This window comes from Microtus oregoni, unplaced genomic scaffold (assembly GCF_018167655.1).
Source record: "Microtus oregoni isolate MIOR12 unplaced genomic scaffold, Mior012 000002F_ref0000024, whole genome shotgun sequence".
In the NCBI taxonomy this organism is placed as follows: Eukaryota; Metazoa; Chordata; class Mammalia; order Rodentia; family Cricetidae; genus Microtus; species Microtus oregoni.
Genome location: NW_024543061.1, coordinates 25974719 through 25994174, shown reverse-complemented (window position 1 = coordinate 25994174; position 19456 = coordinate 25974719). Strand labels below are relative to the sequence as shown.

The 19456-nt window shown below is 55.7% G+C and overlaps 1 protein-coding gene across 1 annotated transcript; it reads right to left on the bottom strand.

Moving 5' to 3' along the window:
• Positions 1–747: 747 nt before the first annotated feature.
• On the bottom strand, positions 748–19223 carry LOC121441592 (cytochrome P450 26B1). The gene is made up of 7 exons (XM_041642809.1): positions 19135–19223; positions 17224–18682; positions 13773–13997; positions 6270–6545; positions 5933–6088; positions 4433–4717; positions 748–4058 (listed from the first exon to the last, which is right to left on the bottom strand). Exons 2-7 carry the CDS (start codon positions 17425–17427, stop codon positions 3666–3668), a joined length of 1539 nt encoding a protein of 512 aa, XP_041498743.1. The 5' UTR covers positions 17428–18682; positions 19135–19223; the 3' UTR covers positions 748–3665.
• Between the last annotated feature and the right edge of the window lie 233 nt (positions 19224–19456).

Genomic DNA, 19456 nt, shown 5'->3' with positions numbered 1-19456 from the left:
GTAGCCATCCCAGGATGGAAGAGGACCAGAAGTAACACCAGCAGAGCATCCTGGCTCCTAGCATCCTCCAACATACCCACAGCCCTGGTCCTTAGAATCCCTATGGGCACTGCTTGTCCCAGCCCTGCAGACTGTGCCTCTGCATGCCCCACCCCTCAGGTCTCTGGGGCAGTCCAACTGTGGAATAGCTTAGGAGTGGGACATTTCAGCTATCAAAGTGGCTTGCAGAGCACTGTAGTCTGGTGGCATATTGACCCCTATGACCATCCTGGGGCTCAAAACTTACAGTACAGGAACCTAATTTATTTTGTTCGGTCCATTTCCCAAGCATAGGTGGTTGTGGGATGTACTAGATTCCATAATGGCCGTGAAACACATTTGGAAAATCACCTGCCCAGGCAAGAGGCTGAGGTCAGAACAGGGACCCGCTCCTGTACCTGCCATGGCTATGCATTTCAGCCATCCTTGCTCAAACTGATGGATGAGCCTTGGGTCTCTGGTTCCAGTGCAAAAACCTGGCATACCTGATCACAGTCCCACCCAATGGGTGTGGCCTCCCTCCCAGCTGCCAGTTTCCCCATCAGGCCCTAGACCTTGCCACAGCCTTTTCCATGTGTGGGAATGTGGGGCAGAACTCCATCCACAGTCTAGAACTTCCTGACAGGTTGGTTTGGGCATTGCTGACCCAGGAACCTCCTACTGACTCTGAAGAACAAGAGACCAGACAGCCAACAGAGACGAGGGTGAGTCCCCACAGTTTATTATGGAAGCCAATAAAAGAGCCACATTGAGTATTTCACAAAATGCATGACATTCATTGTTGTGATATGCAACATGGAATATTATATACACATCAAAACCACACGACAGGCAAAACACACACGCGGCACCAGCTCATACCAAAAGGAAACACACAAGTGCTTTATCAATATTAAAACAACTGTGATAAAAACATATTAATATTTTGAACCATGTTTACAATAAAGAACAATTCATATTTTACTAAATAACAAATATTTAACAGCAAAAACTTTATACTAAATATCTATTTTGAATTATAACAAAAATAGTACTTATAATAGTTTATAAAGACAGACACAAAATTATAACATTTATGAAAAAAAATGTGTATAAAATAATAGAAATCTGGGCAGGGTCAAAATGGTTGCCCAGAACGCACACGCCAGCGCCTAACTTTGAAAGTGCTTCAATCTGCAAGCCCGTGGCAGGAAGTTCTGTGGGGTTTAATTTTTTAATGTCAAGTTACAATAGTTAGGAATGTGAGAGAACATCACCCATTAATGCTACCACAATGAAACACACGAGCACGGGACAGACACATCTACAGAGGGCACCTGGGCTAGGCCCCTTTGCCTGTCACCTCTGAGACCCATCCAGGCAGATAGTCTTTTCTTCCTCCCACCCTCACAGGGATCCCCCTCAGCTTTTCCTTCTCCACACCTCCTGGGCTGGCCCCCCAAAAGGGAAGACCCCTGAAGCCTGCTGGGGCCCTCCAGTGCCCCTGCCCCTCGCCAGGGCCAGGGTTACTGCATGCATCTTCAGTCCAAACTGGATGGCTGCAGGCAAGCGGGGCTAGCGCGCAGGAAAACGAACCTTCCAGGCACTGAGCTGGTTTGGGGGGCAGCATGCACCTATGTCATACACTTTGATGAGTCTTTACACATTTTGGTCTGTTTCAGATCTGGGAAAGGAAATCGAGGGATTATACTTATTTTTAAGTCCACGTTAATTTTGCTGCTAACATCTGTGCTAATGTTCTTGCTTGTGTTGGTTCTGTCAGGAAAATGCAGGAGACCGCTGAAACATCTGGGAAGCACAGCTTACAGAGGAGTCCCGCTTAGCTGGTGAGACATGACAGTGGCCATCTAGGGTCAGGTTGATGTGGGATGCCATTCTGTGTTTTTATTTTCTTGCGAAGAGGACCCACTGCCTTTGTAACATACAAAACAATGGATGGAAAACAAAAGCAAATAGAAATCTGAAAACAGACAAAATTGCCTAGAGACTCACCAGAGCCCCACACCCTTCCAAAAGGGGTCCTGAGTGGCCAGCCCTCAAAAAAGAGAGGCAGGAGCCCCTCCTCCTCCACCCAGTTGCCCCCACTGGCTGCTCTGCTACTGAACCACGTCTGATAAATCACACCTATGCCTGTCCTCTTCCTCCTTCTGGTCTCCTTCTCTAAGGCTTTCTATGGCAACCTCCTCGCAGTGTCTCCAGACCCCCTGGGGCCTGAGCCTTTGCAGAGGGAGGGCTCTCTCTACCTTACCTCTTTGCTTTCATCTCTGCCCACACCCTGAGCTGGGCTTGGCAGACAGTGGCATGGGGGTGGGGTGGGTTTGGGATGGGGGTGGGGCGGGGAACTCTCCCAAGAGCAAAGGGACAGAGAGTGAGGGCTAAGGAAGGGAAGGCAAGAAGTCCCTTCAGGATTTTTTTTTTTTTTTTTTTTGGTTTTTCGAGACAGGGTTTCTCTGTGGCTTTGGAGCCTGTCCTGGAACTAGCTCTGTAGACCAGGCTGGTCTCGAACTCACAGAGATCCGCCTACCTCTGCCTCCCGAGTGCTGGGATTAAAGGCGTGCGCCACCATCGCCCGGCTAAGAAGTCCCTTCAGGAGAACCCGTATCCTTACACATCCTCACTTGGGAAGTGGCTGGCACTGGGGCAGGCAGTGAGCGAACAGGAAGTGGTGGCCCCAGATGCGCAAGCCCAGGGCTTTAACAGATGCGAGGAGGTGATAAAAACCACCAGGCAGAGACATTGGGTGTCTGACTCTGACATTAACCCTCACCAGGGAGCTGGGTTAGACCAGATACCTGTCTGCTTGCCTCACATAAACCCTGAAAAGGAGAGCCAGGACAGAGCTGGTGATGAGTGGGGTGTGTGCTCCAGACCTCAGTGTAGCCAAGGTCAGTGAATAAATATGGGCTAGGGAGCAGGGGTGGGCAGCTGTAGCCAAAACCACCTGGCTCAGTGGGTCCCATAGGGGAGGAGTGCCAGTGTGCCTGCCCAGGGCCACCAAGAAAGATGCTGGGGATTAAGCCTATAGGCTCCTGTACCCCAAGGTCAGAAGAGAGAACAAATAGCAGCAATAGGTAATTTCCAATGTCCAGACTGGTCAGGCTGGTGCAGGGTACCCTCAAGGCTGGAGGCAGCTCTTGCCCTGCCCAGGTTAGCTTAGGTGAGAATCCCCAAGATGCTGTTCTGGACACATTTGAGCAGTGAAAGGAGGCAGAGTGAAGGGTGCCAAAGAGTGCTCCAAGGGGTCCCCCTCTTGTCTTCCCTTCTGCCTTCACAACCACCAGACCACCAACAAAAAGACAGGGAGTAAGAGGAGGGAGCGTTCAGAGGCTATATAGCATATTCTGCTCTATGGCTCAGCCAACTGGCGCTAACACTGTCGTGGGCACACAGAGCCCTGTCCCGGCCCTGTCTCAGGAGCTAAGCTAGGGGGCAGTGGAGATCCAAGAGAGCAGGAGGCAGGAGGGGGCGGGGCCCTTGTGGATTTGGGGAGGGTTTGCCAGAGAAGAGGCCAGAGGAGGACAACATAGGGGGACTGCTGGCCTCCCACCCAGCCCCCCTCCTCACCCCACAGGTTTCTGTCTCTGTCCCCCACCCCTCTGCTGGGCTGGGCTGAGACCAGAGCGAGGCTACACCGTAGCACTCAGCATGGCCTCTGTCTCAGGCAGAATCTTATTCTGATTGGAGTCCAGACCAAAGAACTTGACACTGAGGCCATCCACAGGGTGCAAGACGGGGACCAAAGTGATGCGGGGGAAGGTCCGGGTGGCCAGCTCGAAGCGGCTGGTGCTGGCCAGCTCCACCGCCAGCACCTTCAGGAACAGCTTGGCCAGGTGTTTGCCCAGGCAGGTCCGCACACCACCACCAAATGGGAGGTAATGGAAGCGACCATCCTTGTCCTCGCTGCGTGCCTGGCTGAAGCGGTCAGGGTCAAACACGTTCACATCCTTGAACACAGGCGCTGTGTCGTGAGTGTCTCGGATGCTATACATGACACTCCAGCCCTTCGGGATCTGGAAACCCTGGAGGACGATGGAACAGGGGGTACAGTGGTGAGAGCCAGAAGAGGCCCACTTACCTGTCCTCATCCTCAGCTGTTCACGGCCTGTCTCTGACCAAAGGCATGCCCCCCCACTCCCCACTCCCCTACCCCCCACTTGTTAGTTCAAGTCTCCACATGGTCACAAGCAGTATCCCATGTGACACACAGGTTGGCTTCATTTAGCTCTACATTTGGGGTCTCTCCCACAAGCCTGAAAGCTACTAGAATCAGGCACCATTCCCTGCCTCCCATCCCCTACCCCCATGCTGAGGACCCCAAGATAGCCACCTTTTCCTGGCGTTTAGCCAAAGCCCCAGCCACCCCACTACCACGGTGACTGGAGCCCAGTCTCACATCCAGTTCGAAGGTCTGCAGCACAGTACGGTAGCCACCAGAGATGGGCGTGAAGAGCCTCATGACCTCCTTGATAACGCAGTCCAGGTAGCGCAAGCCGCTGAGCGTGTCCAGGCGCAGGGTACCCTCACAGGGGCAGCCACCACCATGCAGCAGGCCCTGGGCCCGCAGTTCCTCCCGCAGTTTCTCCAGCACAGCAGGGTGCTTCAGCAGCTGCATGATCAAGGATGTGCTGGCACTGGCTGTGGTGGCATAGGCGGCGAAGATCAGCTCCAGGGTACCATCCTGCAGCAACAGAGAGACAGGCACACAGGTTAACCTACGCAGCTGGCTTTTTCTAGAGCCCATCTGCACTGGGCCTTACCTTCTGGCAGCCAATACTTTTGTTCTGAGCTTTATTCTCAAAAGGCTCCTGGGGGACGCAGCTTGACCCCCAGCCTGACTGGAAACGCATTGCTATGACTTAGGGCAGGACAGAGGCCTGCTGGCTCCAGAGCTTCGGTCACTTTTTGCTTGGTGCTGGGACTCATGGCCAGCACCAGCAGGGCTGCTCAGTGAGCTCACAGGAAGAGAAAGGACATGCTGCAAGGGCTCTGTAGAGTGTGTGTGTGTGTGTGTGTGTGTGTGTGTGTGTGTGTGTGTGTGATGGGTACTAGGTATCTATACCCCCAGTTTTTTCCTCCATCACCAGAAGAATTGGTCAGAAGGGCAGGCAGGATCTAGAAGCAGCACAATGCAGCAGCCAGGAGGACCCAAGAGGGATCTGCAGTGGAACCCAGAGGTTCCATCATCCCAAGGTCTGAGTACTTGCTAATGAGGCTACAGCAGCTTCTCCCCAGCTTCCTGGGAGAAGTCTAGATACCAGGTAAAGGGGTGTAGAATGGGGGTGTGGATTGGGCATGAACAAGCCTTCCCAAGTAGAAGAGTTCCCCAGACAAGACTCTCCATGCAGGACCAAAGACAGAGGCCAGCTGTGCTCAGACAGTGGAATGGACAAGAGTACCAAGCACAGCTGGGTAATCGATAAGAGCAGGGAGTCCATATTACAACCAAACATCTCTAGAGTCTGGAGCTGGCCTCCAGGGAGTGGCCTCTGGGCATGTGTTTTCTCAGGACCATGGAATGAACTGAGGAGTAACCCAGCTCAATGGGAGATGCCATCAAGCCTCCGCCAGTCGGTTTGCAGGCCTGAGGGTCAATGTTCCAGAACATCTTAAGAACAAGAGATGGATAGGGGTATGATAGAGCTTACAGGATAGACCCACCCCAGCACATAGTGCTCAAAGTCCCAGGCCACGTGCTACCGTGAATAGAGCAGCCCCAGGCATCCTTCAGAGCAAGGGCAAGGATGCCACTCTGCTGCTTCCCCTATTGCCACTGAGGCAGCTACTGCCACTGCTGCTCAGAAAGCTGGAGCAAAAGCAGCCAGGCAATCCCACACTCTGGGTGAGGGAATTGAGCAAGGGAGTTCCACAGTGGGGCTTGGTACTGCCCACCCACCTTCAGCTCCTGCATGGTCATCTCCTTGCCGTGTTCCTTGCTGCTCTCAATGAGGATGTCCAGGGCATCCGAGTAGTCTTTGCCCTGGGTACACTGCAGCTTCTCACGGATAGCCTTCTCGAGGCCCTTCTGAAGGATCTGCCGAGCTTGGATGCCCTAGGGGAAAGTGGATCGTCAGCTCTTCCCAAAGGCAGGACTCTCTCTAAGCCTCCAGAACATAAGAAAGGCTCCAGTCCCATCCCATTGCCACCTCTGCCCTCATCTACCTGTTCCTATGTCCTGTGCTCCCTCCCAGCACCTGTCCAGCACCCTCTTTTTGCCTGCATGGGATACTCACCCTTCGGTAGCCACTGAAGGGAAGGTCCAAAGGAAGAGAGAAGACATTATCCACAAACTGCTGGTAAACCTCAAAGAGATGGCCCAGGTCCTCCTCAGGGATGCTGAAGCCCAGCAGCACACGCACGGCCATTCGGAAGGTAAGTCGCTGGGCCTCCTGATATACATTGATGGCCTCCGGCTGGCTACTCCACGCTCTAAGTGTGTCCTGGATTACCAGTTGGATCTTGGGCAGGTAGCTCTCTAGCGCCTCATGGCTGAAGATCTTGGAGAAGACCTGAAGGGCCCAGAGGCAGGTGGTAAGGGACCTGCAGCCAGGGGGAGTGCTGCCCACACTCCTCCTACCAAGCTCCCTGAGGGTGGCCCAACCCAGATCTCTGTGCAGTTCCCTGCACTGAGCTATCACTTTACCGCCTGTGTCTGTGAGAGAGCGGAAGGCTCTCCAAGCCTTGGGCCACCACAAAGGCTAGGGTGGGGCCACACAAAGGAAGGGACTTTCTGAGTCCTAGGACCTTGGGCAGAAGTGTCAGGAGGGGGGTTCACAAGTGTCTGTTTCTAGCACACATATGGCTCTCCTCTGCTCCACTATGGGCCAGCAAGAGAACCTATCGCGAGATAGAAAACAGGACTTTCTAGGGACCCAAACTGTCATCAGTCCCCAGGTAATGACTATGGGTGGAGATTTTAGGATGTGTAGAGGCTGAACCATTCAAACATCCACTGTGTGGACAGGCCTAGAGGCAATAGTGTTCTACCCAGGATATCGCAAAGTCAGACCTTTAATTCTGAACATCTTCTAGGACTATCAAGGGTCCCTGTTCCCATCTCCTGGCCTTGCACCCATCCCCCTGATTGGCTGGGCAGTGCCCTGCCTCCACCCCAACATCAGCATGTTTTCACACATGATGGCCAAGAGAGGGAGGGTGTCTGTTTATTTACTTACATCCTGTGGGTTTACTTATATCCCCACATACAAATCCAGAGCAGGAGGCACCCCCAGAGCTGGGGAAAGAGGAAGAGTGCAGGCAGGACGCCCACCCGCCCGTGCGCGTGAAACCACACAATCACACGGCCCTCCCGTTTGCCCCCCAAACACAACCACCGCACAAGCTGTAAATGTGAGAATTTCCCCTGCAGTCAGCTAATGGAGGAAAAGGTAAGATTTTCCTGGCCTGTGCCCTGCATGGCTAATGGGAGGGCTGGTTTGCAGAAATAACAGTGCTGGCCCTTCAGTGGCCCAGCCATTTCACACAATAGCACTTTCATTCCCCGGTTCCCAGTGGGCAGAGGGAGGGGAGCGAGGCCAGTGAGGGCTGGAGGACCATGCTGCCCGGGCAGTTTCACCGCCAAGAAACAGCCTAAAGGAACAAGGGTGACAGGGGGTCTTCTAGGTCACTCACACCTTGTCCATTTTGGGGGGTTCTGGAGAATTTCCTGGCAGGGGGCTCCAGAGGAAGACTATATTGGATGCTGGAGCCCTTGTCCTGGTATTCTTAGAAGCAGGTTCAGCCTTCGGCCAAGGGGTCTTAACGGGGAATGGAAAAGTGGACCCTTGCCCTCAGGAGTCCAGTTAGTGACTACAGACCAGAAGAGGGTTCTACAGAGAACAGAGCTCTGTGGGGTCACCAGGAAACAATGGGAGGCCCGGAGGAAAACTCCTGGTGACAAAACACAGTGAAGAAGCCAGCTACCGGGTAGGAGGGGACAGCAAGGTCACACTGGCTGAGAACCAGCAAACTCCTGGAAATGGGATAGGGTAGGAAATGGCCCAGTGGAGATCTGGGCCCAAAGATGGCATGGGCAGGAGGGACAATATCACCAGAACCAGACAAAGCCAAGCAAGTAATCGGGAAACAGCAAGAAAATGGTAAGGAAGATCAGATTGGGTGTCCAGAGAGGCCTAACTTATAATAAGGGATTTGTCAGTGTGTGTCTAGGGTCATGATGCCTACCCTTTGACTACCCAAGATATCTCTGGGATGTCTTCACGACACAGAGCATCTTAGACCCTGTTCTACTTTCTCAAGAAGAAGCCCTTCCCAGCAGCACAGCCTGGCACCCCATACCTCACACTGCACCAAGGCCCTGGGGAGCCAGCACAGGCTACCCCAAAGGCTGACAAAAGAAGGGCTTTCTGAGAGGGGCCCACTGGGATAATGGGAGAGCCCCTTGTGCCCCTTAGTTTACATTCCCTGCGCCATCTAGCGACGGCTAACTGAATCACTTCTCTGGCCTGAGGGGCCCAGGAGGGCAGGCACAACCCAGAAAGACATGGAAAGGTCTGGGGCTGTGGCAGGGGGTCCATACTTGTCCCCAAGTGGGAAGGGATCCTGAGAAAGGCCAGAAACCACGGCCACTCTCCCCCTGGAGCCCCAAGAAGAATAGTGAAAGATCAGGCTCTTGCCTAGACCAGTCTCTGGCTGGCCACGCCTCTGCGTCCAGTTTCCCCATTGGTTTTCTGAAGAGTCCATCTAGATGTTTCTAAGTCCCTTTCTACCCAGATGCTCCCCAGTTCCCTCCTGCTCCCCTTTGAAAGGTGGAGAAAGCATAGGCATGAGGACCAAGCAAAGGCGGTTAGCAAGCATTCTAGAAGCAGCCTTTGCTCAGAGCCTCCAAGTCCATGGCCCTGCCTCTGGTTCAGCTGCTCTAGAGATTCAAGGGCCTCCCAGGTTCTGGGACGACGCCAGGTCTGCATCTCTGGGTCTGTGCCCAGGGCTAACAAGGCGGGCACTTCCCAAAGCGGGGCAGCCCAGAAACCACCAGCCACCTCGGAGGACAGCAAGAGGTGCCTGCCAGGGCAGGGAGAGGCCTGGGCCCCATCAGCTTGTTGGATCTGAGGCTGCTGGCCACTGGGGTCAGGCCTGGGGCACAGGGGAAGGTGCCTGGGAGCGGCTCAGTATGAAGACAGTTCTGGCCCAGGAGCCCTGGCCCTGACCACAGGCAACACAGTGGCCAGGTTGTTTTGTGTTTCATGGGGTCTTCCCTGGGAATTCCCAGAATGAAGCCAAGAATGCCACACAAATGTCCATGAGAAGCAGCCAAACCCCAATAGAGCTCTGCCGATCAAGCAGCAGGTATGGACTTGGCAAGGGAATGGGTGCAGGGAGGGCAAAGACAGAGGATCCTGGAAGAGACTTCAGAATGCCTACCCCAGTATCCCCATAGACTCACAAGACAGCCTGGAGGGAGGACTATTCTTAACATCCCTGAAGAACATTCCCTGGCCCTTTCCATCTCCCCAGTAACACAGTTATCTCCCTTGTCTGTCTCTCCCTGTGGATAAAACTTGATTGCATAGAGCCTAGAGTGTTCACCTTGGCTTGTCCAAGCCTAAATCCTCCCTAATTGTTCTTACAGATGTCTTCTCTCCCAGCCAGACTTTCTCTTGCCTCTAATCTGGTGTCTCTGGGAGGGGAGGTGACCTTGTAAAAGCCCACAGCTCCACAGAAGCAGTACCCGCCTGATCAGCCAGCAGTTGAGGGTGGATGGGCAACTCGACGGGCAGCCACAGCAGCGGGCAGGGCCTGAGAGGGAGCCCACTGCCCAACCAGTGACTCAGCTGAGGAGGAATGGAAGCTGCTGCCCAGGAGGGGTGGGGGCCAGGCAGGCCACCCAGCCAAGCCACCGGATCCTCGGCCTGTGGAGTGGAAAGAATAACGGAAGGCCGGCAGCGGTCTGCAGAGGGGCGACGCCAAGGTGTGTACTTTAGATTCCAGTAAGGAGGGGGACCAAAGAGGGTGTCATTCTCCAGTTGTCTGCAATGCCACCTGGCTCCCCTTCACCTACGTCTGTCCTCACTCATCCCTTCCGGTCATACAGGGTGAGCCAAGCAGCCCCCTACACTACCTGCACATGTCTCCCTCCCCATGTGGGTACCCTGCTACCTAAACTCTGCCACAGGCCCCCAACCAAAGTACTGGAAGGGTGGGGAACAATTGGCTGCCCAGTTGCTTACCATCTTCCAGCTCCAAACCCCCCTTGGAAAGCTGAGAGCCAAGGGAAGGACTTTGGAACATCATAGAGTACTGTCTTCTCCCTGCTGTAAGGATCCTTAAGGCCCTGGTTCACACCAATCTTTTAGGCTTGGGGAGCCCAGGATGGCTACAATGAATGGCATCAGGGCTCAGGGCCAGAAAAAGACTCCAGCCAAGCCTCCCCTCACCACACCAAGGTCACATTTGCTTTTCAAAGCTCGCAGGGTGAGGGGCTATCAGCAGGACAAAGTGGGACTGCAAGGAGACATCAGGGGAAGGACAGAGAACGGAAGGAATACAGGAAACAGAAGCCCCCACACTCACCTTGTCTGCTTTCCTGCACAAGGGCAAGCAGGGGGAGGTGCCCATACCCAGACGCCCTGGCAGCTGGCCTGGGCTTCCTCCCCCACTGACCTTCAAAGAGATCCACTCCTGCCACCCGCCTTCTCGGCAGCCCCTGGGCCCACTTGCTGGAGCTACCTTAATTTCTGGATGAAGGAGTTCGTCTAGCAGGACAAAGGCTTTGTTCCCTTGCGGCTGGGCTGTCCGGCTATGCTACCTACCTCCCTATGGACGCAGAAGCAGTTTGAAGCTTCTGCCCTGAACCAAGCCTGGATCCATGTGAGCATGTCCATGGCTATAGCCTGTGTGATGAGCCAGAGGTATCCAGAGCCTAGTAGGGCTGGGCTGGCCTCCCCCATGATTCTATTACTATCGATCACTCTGGGCTCTGCCCACCTGCTGGACAGGAAACCGGCTTTGCACTCCATGGGCTCTTGGGTCTCCTGGATCTCAGTGCTAAGACCCAGCTCCATCTACAGAGAAACGTGGCTGGAGAGCAGGAGGCTTTCCAGAAGAGCTACCTTCTTTTTCTCTCTTACAACTTCTTACCCCTACCTCCTCATCCAGACTCCACCCATCCTTCCTGGGCAGTTGGCCAGCCCCTCTGTACAAGCTGTCAGATAGGATCCTCTGCCCCAGGTTGGGAGGGGTTTCAAAGGAAGAGTCAAGGAGGGAGCATGAGGCCTGGCTTCCAGGGGTGATGCAATCAGCCTAGGGGGACACTCTGGAGTTCTGCATGCAGCCCCACCCCTGCTAGCCCTAGACCACCAGGGCAGCCAGGGCCAACATGTGGAGTGCATGCAGGGATGCCTGTGAGAAGCCCTCTCCCGACACATCTGGCTAGACCTCCCAGAGAAGGGGTAGTCACCCACCTCGATGGAAACAGTGACTCTTCTAGTTCTCAGCCAGCCATGTCCCAGCACACCTGGGCCCCACTTCCTGCACATTCATCCTAACCAGGCTGGGGCGTGGCCCTCACTGTAATGTGAGCTGCATTACCCTCACTCTGGCCATAAGGTGCCCTCCAGGCTTTTGCATCTTCAAAACTGACCTATCTCTTCAGGGCAACATGGCCATTCAGAGACATGGCCCCTGTGTATTCAATTCTTGTCCTTCCTATCAGGTTCTACTTCCTGAGGGCAAGGATCAAGCTCCCCACTTCTTAGTACCTATGAAATTCAGTAAACAGGATCCCAGATCACATTTCAGGGTGACTTGAGAAGGATCCTACCTACGTGACCACCATAAAGCAAGCGTGCATACAGAAACCCCCTCTGGATTTTGTTTCTGGAGCTTGGGTCAATATGTTCTGGCCTCTGACCACTCTCTATCCCCAAGAGCAAAAAGGCCAGGAGCTCAGAAGAAGGGACTCCCCCACAACTCCCCAGGCACACCATTCATCTGTCCCGTTCCCTTCCTTGTCCCCTTGCTTCAGATGGACAATGTGGACTCAGACCTTGGCTTTTCCTGTCCAGGCCTTTCCCACCTGACTCCTGGAAGACAGGGCAACTGTAAGAGCTGTAAGAGCTGTAAGAGGGAGAGCTTTCACTGCATTGGCCAAAGCCAGAGCCCTGTGTGAGCTGAGCCCTGAGGGGAGCTGGGCCTCACTCTGGTCCTGGTCAAGACTTTTTCCTTCTTCTCAGCACCTTGCCCCACCCCAGCTTCCTGCAGCCCCAATAGGCAGGTCCTGGTAGTGCTGCAGGCTAATGTTGCAGGCTGAGTGATGACTGGGGGTTCAAATCTCAGTCTAAATCATAGATCCCTCTGCACCAAGCCTCTGAAGGGAAGTAAGGAGACAGTAGCTTGGAGTTGGATTCCCAGAGATCGCAGCTCTCTTTCTCTTTGCTCCTTGCAAAGAAGCCTTGATGGGGTCTCAGAAACTCAAGGGGAAAACCTCTGCCCCCAGCCCCGCCCCCATTTGCCAGCAAGCTGTGTTAACTGCTGCCAGCATCCCATCAGGCCTTCAGAAGCCCTTATGTAGAATTCTTGGGAGACCTGCACATCTTCCTTTGAATTTTTTCTCGTGTGTGTGTGTGTGTGTGTGTGTGTGTGTGTGTGTGTGTGTGTGTGTTGTGGTTTCTTTTGTGCCTGCTAAGGAGAACGACCCTTATGGGACGGTTCAGAGAACATCAAAGCTCAGAAGCTGCATCAATGATTGTCCCACTACTCCCCAGTTACCCAGACCATCTAACAGTAGGGCTGTTGGCAAAGGGATTGATCCCCGCGGTCCCGTCCACCCGTTTCCTTGTTCCAGTGCTCCTCCCCAAGGCAAGAGGCCCCCTTTTTTCTTCTTAGGTTCCAAACCTGAATGAGTCCTCTGACCCAATGGAAAAAACAGAGTGAAGGAGCCCTGCAGCCTCCCTTCTGGCGGCTTCCAGCCCAAGGCCGGCGCCCCGCCCGCCCGCCGGCCGGCTCAGCCTTCGGGTTACTGCAGTTCAAACAGCACGTGCCGCCCGCGCTCCCAGCCCAGCGGTGGCGGCGGCGCAGCTGGAGGGGGCGGGGAGGCGTGCTGCTTGCGCTCTGGCTCGCCCGCTGCGCGTCTCTGCTCTAGCTCGGGAAATCCACCGGATAAACACCCACTTTCTCTTCCTCTTTCTGGAGGCTGGGTGAGCTTTGAACCTCAGCGCACCTAGACTGCTCTCCCAGCCCTTGTCCTCCCCGCCCCCACCGGCCTGCATGCCAGCCAGGGCAGGGGCCCCAAGCCCACCCAACCTATTCCCGGGGCTAGGTCAGGAGACCGCTGCCCACAAGGTATCTCCAGTCCTGCAACACACGACAGAATCGCCTTCCAGGCAACCTGTGGCTGCTCGGCCAGGTTTGGTTTTAGCATGATCGGTCTTTGGGGCTTTATTGGGGGAAACTTTGAGAAATAGGGTTGAGGAGTGGAGGGTGGAACAGCCCGCCCCGCCCCCTTCTTTTTTTTTTTTTTCCCAGTATTGTGGCGCACTGAGCAACCGCATCCATCACTGCAGACCCCACACGTACAAGCTTTGTCCAGACCATATCCAGGCAGGCCCCACTGACCTTAGTGGTGCCACCGTGCAGTGGGCCAGCTGGTCAAAAGGTGCATCAGTGTGGATCAAGAGGAGGCCCAAGCCGAGCCCGGATTATGGCAGGAAACCCTCTAGGCAGGGAAGCTCAGATTTCTGTGCTCCTTACCCGAGAAAGGCAAGGGTCTGCGCTCTTACCTTGCGCTTGTTGCGGTGGATGTCGCCAATGGAATTGGCCACCGTGTTGGGGCCCAGTAGCACACGTGCGCTCCGCGGCCATTCGGTGCTCACTAGCTGGTGTTCACCCAGGAGGATCTTGCGCACGTTCTCCGCACCGGTCACACGGATCAGCGGCCGACCAAGCAAGTGTGTTTTGAAAACGTTGCCATACTTCTCCCGGCGCGACGACTGGAAGTCGGAACCCTGCGGGAATACACCAGAAGCCTCTCAGGGCTCACGGAGGATCTTTGATGCCCTTGCATCCAGCCCCACCCTAGGCACCGGCCATCCGGTTCCTGTCATCCCCCAACATTCAACACAGGCGCACATGTACCACACACACACACACACACACACACACACACACACACACACACTTATGGGTTTTATTTTTCACGGCGTGCATTAGGACTGGGAAGTGGGACCTGAAGAGTAATAAATAATGCGGGAGGACTGAGATGCAGAGGCACCCAAGGAAGGCTGTTTTTGGTAATGGTTTTTTTTGGGGGGTATCCCCGACGACTGAACCTGAAGCTGGAGCCTGCTCCCCCACCCCTGCTCGGCAGAGTCTCTCGGAATAAATATTTCCAGGCTCTAGGCCACGGGCTGGCGAGACCCCGCAGGGTGGCCGCAGGCCAAAGATTATTTATAGCGGCGAGTTGTGCATGCCCGAAGGCTGTCCCCAGAGAAGGGGGTTGGAGTTTCCTCTCTGCTCCGGTGTGGCCCTCCGTGGGCTCCGCAGGGTGGAGTCTTGGGCCCAGAGCCATGACTCTCTTGAAACATTTCTCCTGGGAATAACTGGGACGAACTTTTGTCACCGCCCTGAAATTTGGAATTGGAGCACCAGGAAGGTGCTTCTGAGGGGCGGTGGGATGAGGCGCGGTGACCCGCGCAGGTAACTGGATCGCGGGGCCCTGACCGAGCCCTGTGCTCCACGTCCAGCTGCCTGTAGTGCCGGAAACCTTCATAGTATTCGCCACCCAGCCCGCCTTAACTCTTCTCCCGCCAGGGTGCACCCGGTGCAAAGAGGCTGAGAGCCACCTGTGCAGTCTCTCCCGCCGGACTGCAGAACTGTGGCCGGGGCTCCCGCCTTCGTGTTCTCTCAGGAACGCGTCGTGGCTCCCTCCACCCGGAGACAGAACGCTCCCCTTCTCCCAGGTTGTGCCCCCCGCCCCACTTTCCTTTCTCCAAGGGAAACTATACTCCAGTTAGAAGTGAACACGCCCCAGATGCGAAAAGTGACTACAGAACCCAGATTCCTAATGGCTTTTCCACATGCTTCTGGGCCTGGCTCGCGACAGGGAACCCCCGCGCCACCTGGAGGGGCTGAGTCGGGGACGCCCGCATCCAGACGCCGGTTTAGACGGCGCCGGCTCCTTTAAGAGAAGTCGGGCGGAGGTGGGGTGCGGCAGAGGGGGGCACCGAGCGGGGTTCCCGTCTTCGTCTGCCGCGCAGTCTCCCTCGGTCGGTCTCACTCCGTCTCTCCTCTCCCGTCTTTTCCTCTGTTTTTCTTTTCTTTCGACACAAAAGTTGGGTTGTGAATTTTCCGAGGTCGCCGCCGCCTCGCCCCCACCCCCGCCTCTGATCTGCCTAACTATAATTAAAGTGCGTTTTTTGTGGCTTTAATAAAGAGTTATTTGTCCGCCGTTTCCACGGCCTTCACAAAGAGGACTTTCATAGGGGCGGCCGTTCGGGCCGCGAGTCCAATTTATACAAAAATGTATTTTTAGCCCTGGGCTCTGTTTAGATGGTGCTTAGTGGAAACCGAGAGCCCTTGGAGGTCCCCCGTAAAATCTGATAAATTACTCCGAAAAAAACACCGGATTCGGAGGGTTCGCTTTAACTCCTTAAGCACCCATGATCCCTACCCCCTGGGGATCTGACCCCCAGAGACACGGATGCCCTGGCGAAGGGTGCCTCTCTGACTTCTGTGCTGGCTGCACCACACCCGCAAGGGCCCTTGTGGGACTGAGAAAAGGGGCAAGGGACATGGGGGAGGGGCAGGTCAGGAAACAGGATGGGAACGATGATTCCGAGGCTTTGCTTTAAGCAGGCGGGAACCGTTGCCCACTTGACTTATTTTATTTTCTAAATTCCCGGCTAAAGCCTGGACCACCGCCACAGTTAACCCTTTAAATGTGGAGACAAGAAACAGGCAAAAGAGATTTTGTCTCTAAGGATCGTCCGATTGGTTGAAGTGACCCCACCCAATTGGACAAGCAACCCCCCCCCAAAGAGATGGTCCTACTGTGAGGCATGGAGAAATGGGGGGAATCTCTCAAGCCCCCTTCATACCCACTCCTCTCCTGTCACTCGGCCCCCGATTGGGCGCAGTGGGGGGGGTGTCTGTATGCCCACGCGCACTAACTGCACGCGTCTATTAATTTCAAGCCAAGCTTTCGCACGTCTAAACCCATAGGTCCCCTCGCACGCGCGCTCATCTTTCATTTCTCCTTTTGAGGGGTTGGGGTTGTCTGTTTAGGGATATTCAGGCTGTCCTTAAGTCTGTGAAGCGATCACCCGCCTGACAAACTCACCTCCCGCTGTTACACCAGAGGTGCACCCCCCCAAAAAAAAACCCTGGGGTGTATCAAATTGCAAAAGCGATTGTCTAGCACTGGACGAGGTTAACTCCAGGTTAATCTGCCTGCTACTTACCTGGGTCTGGTCCTCAACGAGCCTGGCCCCAACTGTCACCAGAGTGGAGTTGTGAGGCGTCCAGTTGCATAGGCACACTCTGGATTTCTTGCATAGCTCTCCCAGTTTCCCTCTGCTAAACCGTTCCCACCCAATAAGCAAACAGACCCTTTTCCCCGAAAGCTGAGAGCTCTCAGCTCTCTTGCCTCGAATTTCCCTTAGGTTACCTTTTTCCTCTCCCACCATAACACACAGACACAGACGCGCGCGCTCACGCGGACACACACACGCACACGGGCACACAGAGTTGTGAGTAGCACCTTATATCAGCCCAATTGTACCTGAGCCGGATACACTGCAGGATGTTGCCCGGGTCTTAGTGTGGGCTATTCCAAGCTGCCACTGGCCCTCTCTTTTACCTCTCAGCGTCTAGGTAGATACCCAGGACGCTAACACAGACTGGAGCTCAGAGACAGAGACGAAAGCTAAGTGACACCGGTGACTCCAGACTTGGGCGCCCGTAGCCCAGGCGCACCATACTTGGGAGCCGTCTCTGCTCCTCACGACCCCAACCCCCCATCATCAGCCCTCTGAACTAGCTCACCGGGCGCCCGAGTACTCCGAGCCGCACTGCTGGAGAGCTGGGGAAACCCAGGCGGCGCCGACTGAGGCAGAGAGGGGCGGGGCGGGGACCGGCTAGTCCAAGCGTCCGAGTGTCCGAGCTACCGGCGCCCCCTGGCCGGGCACCCGTGGCTAGCGGACTCCAGGAGCAGCTGGGCGAGAGTGCGCTTACCTGTAGCAACCAGTGGCCGGTCTCTCCGATGAGCGGGAATCCCATGGAGCCCTTGGGGATGGGCAGCTTGCAGCTCTTGTCGCGGGTAGCCGCCCAACGCAGCTGCCACAGCTGCTGCGACACCGCCAGCAGCAGCGTCACGGACACCAGGCACGCGGCGAGGGTGGCCAGCGCCGACACCAGCTCCAAGCCCTCAAAGAGCATGTTGGCGGCCGCTCGGGGGATTGGCTGTGCGGGCCGCGAAGGGGGAGGGGAGGGCCGGACTAGAGTGACGGGGGAGGGGAGGCTGCGGCCGGGGGTCCTGGCACCTCTCGGGCGAAACCCAGGAGATGGGGCCCAGAGAAGGGGTCTGAAGGCTGCGAGGTGATCGAAGAGAGGGAGGAAAAAGATTTCCTGGAAGAAGAGAGGAGACACGAGGCGACTCGAGGTGTAACTTTGTTTGTTTGTTTGTTTGTTTGTCCCTTTACGCGGGCTTAGGGCTGCTCTGGGGAGGTGAGATGGAGCTGAGTCAAGCTGGTGAGCCTGCTCTCCCCTCGACCATCACACTAGAAAAACTTTGGAAAACTTTATCCACCAGAAGCCTCTCGGAAGCTCCCTACCCTGCTCAAAGCGAGGGGAGCAAAAAGAAGGGGAACCGAGAGCTAGCGGAAAGTGCGGTCAGTTTATCAAATGTATACCTTCAAAATTTCTAGGTGCATAAAAAGGAAAAAAATCGGAATGCAAAAATTCCAACGAACCCAGAAACTTTGGGGGCTTGGGAAAAGGCTCCCCAGATGAGACGAGTGCAGAGGCTGGAGCCGCCGCGGCACCCGGAGGCGGGCGAGGCGGGCGCGTTGGCCCGAGCGCGAGCGCGGAGTCGGCGGGACGCAGCCGGGAAGGGACGCAGCCGGCGACAGAGCCCCAGGCGGGCGCTGGGGCGGCGGCGGCGGAGGGCGGGAGGGGTGAGGCGGGGTGGGGTTGGGGGGGGGAGGTGGAAAACCCGAGCCCGGCTATCTATCAATTAAGAAAAGGCAGTCTGTCCCGGGACGCAGTCTCTCGGCTCTGGCTCTGGAGTTGCTGTTGGGGAAAAGAAAAGAGAGGAGGGGGGAAAAAAAGAAAGAAAGAAAGAACAGCAAAAAGGGATGAAAGAGGGGGAAAGCAGGAGGCAGGACTTCAGGGCTGGTGGTTTGAAAAGCGTCTCTCAATCTGATTTGATCCAAGGCAAGGCGATGCGTGTGTTTATATAGAGGCGGGAGGCGCGCCGTGGGCTTGCGGCCAGCTCCCCCCCTGGGCGCGCTCACAAAGCGGGAGGCGTGGTGAGAGGCCGGCCGGCTGCCGAGCGTGTGAGCTCCCGCCGGCCTCCCGCCCAGCCGCCCCGCCCGCCGCCCGCCGGGGACCCACTTGTAGGCGCCTCAGGATCAAACTCAGTTCACCTCGCGCCTTCTTTTCCTTCTCGCCCGCGTCTCACCGAGTCCAGCACCTACGGACGGATGAGATGAGACACACACGCCCCCGCGAGCGTGCACACACACACTCCTGCGCGCGCGAACACACGCACGCGCGCGCGCACACCATACACAGACACACACACAAACACACACACTCCAGACACACGAGCGCGCGCGGTGCTCACTCTCTTGGTGGCCGTTTGGCTACTAAACTACTTCGCTCCCGCCTTTTCTCCCTCCTGGGTCCCCGAACCCGTCTTCCAGCTTCCCGCAGTCCCCTCGTGGAAGGCCCTTGTCGGATTGCCCACATCGGTTGGGGCTTGCCAGAAGTCTACCGGTAGCCTATCCTGCGGAATTCCGCGGGTCCCCGCAGGCTGCAAGTACCACGTAGGTGTCATTCCCTCCCAATTGCCTCTAGCCAGGGTCCTTATTCCTAATCTCTGCTTCTCCAAACCTCAGTTGTCAAGATCCACATGTCTCTTACCATAGAAGGCCTGGAGGGTCACCAGTCTTGTGTCTGTCCCGGGCTACAGACGCTGAACTCATCTCCAACACCTCTGAGGACACCCTCCCACCCCAGTCGCCCCCCCCCCCCCAACCCACCCATTCTGTAGTTACAAGTCAGCAGCCAGCATTGTCCTAACTAACTGCAATACTGGTCCTGGAAAACGTCCAGTGCCTGAGACAAATGCGGTGGCCCCTGCAACCAGGAGGCCTGTACAAACGTTCATTGATACGTTTGAATAAGTAAACATGTTTGTGATCCCGGCCACCTTCTCAGAGCCTTCTCAGAACCGGCCACAGGG